Here is a 7,023-nt window from a genome sequence, read left to right on the forward strand (position 1 = left end):
GCCATAACTGTGGGGGACTAGTCCAACCGGAATAGTATGGTGGGGGGAGTTTTGTTCTTCCGGTGCGGTCTGTGTGTTTTGTCATGTGCTGGAGTACGCATTAAAGTTTTACAGCGGACTAACATCGAGAGTGATTATTGGCTCGTTGCATCACACGAGAGCGCTACAGAAATGCTTAATCCAAAATGGCGTTTTAAGGGCTTGGATTAATGTCAATTTCAGCAAATATTCTTTCTTATGTTAAAAGAACATGGATCTCTGTCCGTGATAACTTCTGACTTTATAACTCAAATTTTAAGAGAGAGCTTCACTGCTAAGCTCTCATCTGTGTGGGTGTCACGGTTCGCTTGAGGACTCACACGCAGGACTCAGAGGCACAGTCAGTATTTATTACAGTTCCACCAGGTGTATATACAAACAGTGCAGGGGATAGTGCTATATACAAAGCGGTGACAGGGAAAAGGCTCCGGGGAAATCCAGGTAGGGAAAAGACACTTGCTCCTCTTCTGACTCTCTCTCCAAACACTCACACAAAAAGGGAATCCGCTCGGGGAATGCAGAGTCGGGTCCAGGGGATCTATGTACAGAAGGAAACACACGTTAGAGGTTTTGCACAGGGAAGCAAAAGAGAACTTGCTCAGAGCCGGGCTGCACTGGCACGAGTCACACACAACGGTCCAGCGATGAGTAGAAGCCACTCCCTGGCTTAAATGCTGGCTGCACTGATGAGGCCCAGGTGTTTCCTCTTCAGAGGGGCGTGGGCCGAGGGCGTGAACCCACCATGAGTTCCGCCCTGGCGAGAGAGCAAGAGAGAGAGAGAGAGAGAGAGAACACTACTAGTCAGCGGCCTGCTGATCCCCTGGCCGTGACAGTGGGGTTCAAATCCCTTATTCAGATTAAGATTTTATGTGACATTACATTGGCAAAAATTACATTTACTTGAATAATGTGAGTATTGGAGTAAGTACTTGAGTAATTTTTGAATAACTTTAATTTTGTAATGTGCATATTTTATGAATAATGATGTTTCAATACTTTAATCTACTGAATAAGTAAGAATTAGACTTAATAATCTTTTTACTTCAAAAAGGGAAATTGTGTACAATCTTTTATTCTCCAAAATGCACATAATAAAAATGTTTTGGGGAATGTATATGCTTTTTAAAAACCAATTGCTTCTTACCTGATGCATGCTATAACTTTCGGCAAAACTGAACTAAAATTTGTTAACAAGCTTACCAAATAAGAAATGTTTTGTGAATTTTCTTTGCAGAGCGACTGGAAAGACAGCTGTTATCAAAGCCCACATGCCCTAAAAAGGAGGGCGCGCTGGCCAGTAATGAGTTCATCACTAAGTTTAAGATAAGAGTTGATCAGAATAGAGGCGATGATGAAAGTCTGGAGCATCAGTTGGAGGCTGCCAACCTGTCTGATGACTCGTTCGAGGACCAGACAGAAGTCAACGGACAAATATAATCACAGACATTTTAAAAACGCGAGTTGAGAGTTAAGGGGGAAAAATATTGTAATAAGTATATATTTGAATTGCACACTAAGATATAAAGTGATGGCAGCGAGCATAGTGTTGCAGGATTTAATTAAAAACACATCTGACTAAGACCAACTGAAATTTACAGTTGTGTATAATAAAGTTTATTCATGATTAATAAAACAAATCTGTAATATTTTTCTTTCGCTTTTGTCCATTTGAATCTCGCTACAGCTTAAATAAAAGAAAAGAATATGTTTTGAATAAATTAAACTCTATTCTCTCTTTTTCTTTCTTTTTTTTCTTGGTGGGTTTTCTTTTGCAATCAAACGCAACATTATACAATTATATAGTATAGTAAGAAATATCCTTTAACTTAATTTAGTATTTGTTTTTTAATTTTTGTTTTTATTGTTTCCCCTTCAGTTTTGTGCTTATAACATGTTCTAATCTGACATATTATGCAGTAAATTATTTTTGCAATAACTTAACAGGCCATTGTGGGAGCCAACATTCACTTATCAAAGACATATTTGTATATTCTGTGGGCTGCTTTATGGTTGTGTCATTTAGAAACATAAGCCACAACAGACTTCCACCGGAGAGTACTTAAAAATGTATTTTTATGTAAAGATATTTTAATTAACTACTATATTAAGAGAGAACCTATTGTTACATGGATTAATTGTACAAACTGTAGAGAAATAAGTTTAAGCGTGCAACTTTTTATTCATTTTTAACTGTATTAATGTTTTTATGTTGATACAGCCGCCTCATATCTGTTTCCTGAGTGTTTTCTAAACCATGTACTCCATCTATGAGTAAGAACATGAATAAATTCCTTTCCAAATTTGTAGTTCTTTTTTCCAACTGTTTTTAGTATATATGTAACATTTCTTTACACACAAATGCAGGTATTCTTTTGCACCAAGACGTTAAAGAAATGCTAAGAAAAAATGAAAATACTACGTTGCAACCTGTGTGTGTGTGTATATATATCTGTATCTATATAGATATAGATATATATGTGTATTCGTACCCTTTTTTCATCATCTAGTTTCCTGTGCCAGATCTGATCCACTGAGGTAGACATGTAAAAAAACATGAACTAAAGCATATTTCTGTATATAAACAGGACTTTAAATCTTTATCAACAGCTACTTTAGAGGAAATTCTTCAATAAACTGCAACCAAAGGCTCAACTCAGAGGACAAAACCCAACCTGTTATAAATAGTGTGACAGCAAACTTTCTCTTGTGTAAAGTTACAAATAGGAGTAATTATCCACAGGAGCTTTTATACATAATGAAGTTATAATTCGTCCTGTAGAAATTGTACATTTAAGCTATATAGTTCCCTCTGTGATAACTCTGTTTTGAATGCCTCTTATTAACTTTTATGCTTTTACAACCCACTATGAGCAAACACTCAGCAACAGTGGGAAGGAAAAACTCCCTTCATGAAGGAAAAAACCTCTGGTAGAACCAGGAAGTCTGTCTAAACTAGTTGGGGGTTAGAGCAACAGATGCAAGTCTTCAGATCATTTGCAGTGTGACTGTCTTTGTGCACACTTTAACCTGATTCAGTTTTCTTATTTGTCAAAATGCACCATGGATAAAAACAAAACAAAACAAAACAAAATAGTAATGAAGGAGAATCCTCAGCAAAGATGAATTAAACAAGTTTTATTTTGATCAAATTTTACTTTAAGTAAAACACATCTTTATTTGATGACATTAAAGTCATCAAATAAAGACAGTTTTGATGGAGCTCCTGACCCAGCCCAAGCTCTCTATGAAGACGAGGAAAAACTCCCCAGGGGGCCAGATCGATGGGAAGAAACCTCGGGAAAGCCCATTCAAAGAGAGATCCCCTTTCCTGGGATGGCTGGGGGGGTTACAGGAGCTCCAAAAAAGCTCAATTTTTATTTATTTATTTTTTAAGATCGACCCATCCTATCTATTCCTGTCCAACAGAAAAAAGAAAGGAAGTTACCACAATGTATCACACTTGCATGATAAGGTGTGAATTGTGTGTTTGTGTGTGTTATCTTAGCCAGGGGTGAAGCTGGAGCTCCTCCAGTGTTGGGCGCTTCTCCGGGGCTGTAGTTAAACATGCCTCCAAGAAATTCCGGCAATCTTGAAAGAAAGAAAAGATCAAAAAGATGAAGATGATAGTTCTAGTGATCCAAGGCATCAGTGAATCTGGAAGTGTGAAGTTTTCTTACCTGTGGACAGACGCTTTTTGATGCTCAGTTCCTTTGCGAGGAACCTCTCGGTACTGAAGTCCCGTGCATGAAGCGCTTCATACAACACCACTCCCATTTGCCACACCGTGGTGGGTCCACACCTGTAGCAGCTCCTCCTGTACCACTCGGGAGGGGTGTGAAGAGGCGTGCCTAACAAACAGACACAATTACAATTTCTTCTAAAACAAAAGACACAAATTGTTACATCTGTGAAAAGCAGGAGCAGAATATGTTACCATAGAAGATGCGATACAGAGATCGCCGTTTAACAAAGCAGCTCAGTCCAAAGTCGATGATGCGAACTCGAGGCACATCTGAGCCGGTCTCAATCAGAATGTTTTCTCCCTTGATGTCCCGATGAAAGATGTGTTTATCCTCAAGTTCCTTTACAGCATCAACTAGTTGCTTCAGAATGACCTGGAAAAGATGAAAAACACAATAATGAGTTAATGCTTTTCTGCCTTGATTGAATGCTGTACAGTCCAAGGCTCTCCCAGTCAACCTACCTTGGCCTTGTCCTCTGGTAAAGTCCTTCCATTTTCTGCTTTGTATTTTTGCAGGTCCACAGCGGGGACAGGTCTCTCCAGCACCAGGATCAGCTCTTTGCCAAGGTCGAACCACTCCAGCAAGGACACAGGTGCTGATATTCCCACTGACCCTTCTGCTTCACCTGCAAGTTTAAGCATAATGGCCACTTCCACCGAGAGCTTCTTCCCGCTTTCATCCTGAAATGTTACAACAAAGTGGATGATGAGGAACGCCGCATTCAATCCAGTAATGTAAAACTGATTCAAGCGTTGGACGCTTACCGCCACTTTGCAGTAGACTTTATTTTTGGGAATGTGTTTGATGGCAACCTAAAAGACACAGAGCATTGGTGAGCATTTCCTCAGTATGACATAATGAAAGGTGGAAACACAGCAGACGTCTCAGTTTACGATATTGTCCATTATCTGCGTTACTGCCTGTCTTACTACCATCATCTGAACACTTACTGGAAAACGATCTTCTATCCGGTAGCCCGCAAACACTGCTCCGCAGCCTCCTTCTCCGAGCTGGTGCTCCTCCACATATCTGGCTTGGAATTCACCTGAACAGACAAAACAGCAAATCTTGTTTTATTACAGCTGTGACACAAGTTACTCTCCTCTGTAGCCTAAATGTTCCTTTTGCCCTTCCCCTGAATATAAAACCCAAGCTGCTTGCTACTTACGTTTTTGGTCTGCCACTGATTTTTTGCCCTGGTCCACATTCCTTTTTTTTTTCTTGGGTGGCTCTCTGTTGTCTCCCGTGGCCTTTCTTTTGCCATTTTTTGCACACACCTGTTTGTTGTTTAAGTCTGGAGATGTGGAAAACACCAAAAGCACATCAGCTCACTGGATGATAGACACAAACACTAAACACCAATATCTTAAACCTAGCAACCACACTTAATCTACCCCCTTATTCAACTAATTAGCCTACCTTTACCAGAGTCCAACGAGGAGGATGCTTTCTCCTTGTCACCGCTCATATGATCAAGCAGTTTAGCCCTCTTTGCTTTCTTTGTTGTGCCCTCTTCATCTTGCACAACCTTGCGTTTCATTCCTTTGACCACATCTGCGCTGGTGGAAGGACCAGCCTGGTCAGCGACCCTCCTCCTTTTTATTGGGGTCGTCTTTTCAGGACTGGCCTTTCTTTTAGCAGTCCTGCTCTTACAATCTATAAACGACAACAACACAGTGGTGAAAAAGAGTCCCCGACATCAGGACTGGAAGCAGTTTGATGGCAAAGAATTTGAAATTGCTTTTGCTTAAATTATCACAAGTTTATTCTTGGGATAAAAAAAACTGACCAGTGCGAATTGATACTAGGTTCACTAAGTCTTAGATCTTGATGACACTTGTTGGTCTGTTTTTACTGTTGAGTCCAAGAATAAACTTATTACCTTATTTTACCAAAAGACCGGTAACCTTTCTTTGATTAGACATCTTGTATTAAAGCTATTTTCAATCAAACATATGATTCAATTGCTCTAAAAATGATTCACACAGTGTCAACATTTCTAGGATTTGTATTTTACCAGGATTTGATTTTATTATTTTACTTACCTTGATCTCCTGAATCTCTCTTATCGCCTGGAGTGGTCATTTTTCTTGTTTCCTCTTTCATTGTAATTTCGGAGACCCTTTAAAATCGAAAATGTAAACCGTAATGAGTTAATACTGACTTAATGTTCCTTCAAATGTGCACCTTTCAAATGCTTGACTTTTCTAACTGAATTCTGTAAGTGAGCTTTATAAGTAAACTGGAAACTACGGCAACACAACATAGAATCTTGCCTTTCAGTGACTTCACTGACTGCCAGCAGTTCAAAGTAGTTTACAGAAAAACACTGGCAGACAAAGCCATAATATTTCATATAATTCAATCATTTCATATCAATTAAACAGTTTCTTTCATTATCTTTCATCATTTGTATAAAGACCTCATGTATGGATGACAGTATGAAGATTTGTGGTTGACCACACACTAATAAACACAGTGTCAGCTACATTGTCATCTGATTTAAAGTATTTATTATGTACATTTAACCCTTGTGTGGTGTTCATATTTTTGTTACTCAGCCAGTGTTCATGGGTCTGGTGGACCCGCTAGAGTTTTGGCTTTCCAAATTAACACTATCAAAAATTGTATGTTAAATTACTCAACAGATATTTACTTCATCCCAATTACAAGCCATATGAACAGCAAACATGGTTAATTTTTTCCCTTTACCTTTGTTAGATCACATTTATGAATTAATGTGCTTCTCGTTTTTTTTTTATTTTTATAAAATGTTATAAAAAAAATGAATAAGTTATAATCAAGTGGAGTGAGTGGAAAGACACATGTGAAGCAATATGTTTCACAACTAAATGGGATCAGCTGCTCATCAATGGTGACATTAGGCCCAGGGTTGTAAAACAGGGGGAGGTGGTGCACCCACTTATCCCACACTGTCCTGATGGCAGCTAGCTTGTCTCTCTGCCGTCGAGCTGGTCTGTCGTCTTGGTTATCAAAACGGATAATCCTGGAAATTTTGTGGAAGTTTTCCAGAGACATTGATGCACGGAAAGGTTCGTGCCGGTTTCTGCATCCCACAGGGATTCTGTGGATTCCCCTTTGGACCTGAAAACTCCTGCAAGGATAAGAACCCCAAAGTAGGCCTTTGGGGTTCTTAGATGAATTTGGTCCATCTACTTCCACCTCTCTCCAAAAACACACCTTCCTACTAGATTACTGCAATCCAGAATAATTTTCTGGA

At 39.2% G+C, this 7,023-nt stretch overlaps 1 protein-coding gene across 1 annotated transcript; it reads right to left on the bottom strand.

Moving 5' to 3' along the window:
• Nucleotides 1-2,582: 2,582 nt before the first annotated feature.
• Nucleotides 2,583-6,305, bottom strand: LOC120742366 (serine/threonine-protein kinase pim-1-like). Its single transcript, XM_040045661.1, has 9 exons — nucleotides 5,828-6,305; nucleotides 5,202-5,438; nucleotides 4,951-5,076; nucleotides 4,733-4,827; nucleotides 4,547-4,594; nucleotides 4,244-4,462; nucleotides 3,974-4,154; nucleotides 3,717-3,887; nucleotides 2,583-3,627 (listed from the first exon to the last, which is right to left on the bottom strand). The coding sequence occupies exons 1-9, from the start codon at nucleotides 5,886-5,888 to the stop codon at nucleotides 3,536-3,538; spliced, it is 1,230 nt and encodes a 409-aa protein (XP_039901595.1). The 5' UTR covers nucleotides 5,889-6,305; the 3' UTR covers nucleotides 2,583-3,535.
• Nucleotides 6,306-7,023: the final 718 nt, after the last annotated feature.

The sequence above is a fragment of the Simochromis diagramma genome, unplaced genomic scaffold, assembly GCF_900408965.1.
Source record: "Simochromis diagramma unplaced genomic scaffold, fSimDia1.1 OVJJ01000079.1, whole genome shotgun sequence".
NCBI classification, from domain to species: domain Eukaryota; kingdom Metazoa; phylum Chordata; class Actinopteri; order Cichliformes; family Cichlidae; genus Simochromis; species Simochromis diagramma.

Coding starts and splice junctions, on each gene's coding strand:
- LOC120742366 (XM_040045661.1), bottom strand. CDS start 5,888: ATGAAAGAGGAAACAAGAAAAATGACCACTCCAGGCGATAAGAGAGAT. Junction 5,077..5,201: donor CTCGTTGGACTCTGGTAAAG/GTAGGCTAATTA, acceptor CCACATCTCCAG/ACTTAAACAACAAACAGGTG. Junction 4,595..4,732: donor GGATAGAAGATCGTTTTCCA/GTAAGTGTTCAG, acceptor TGTGTCTTTTAG/GTTGCCATCAAACACATTCC.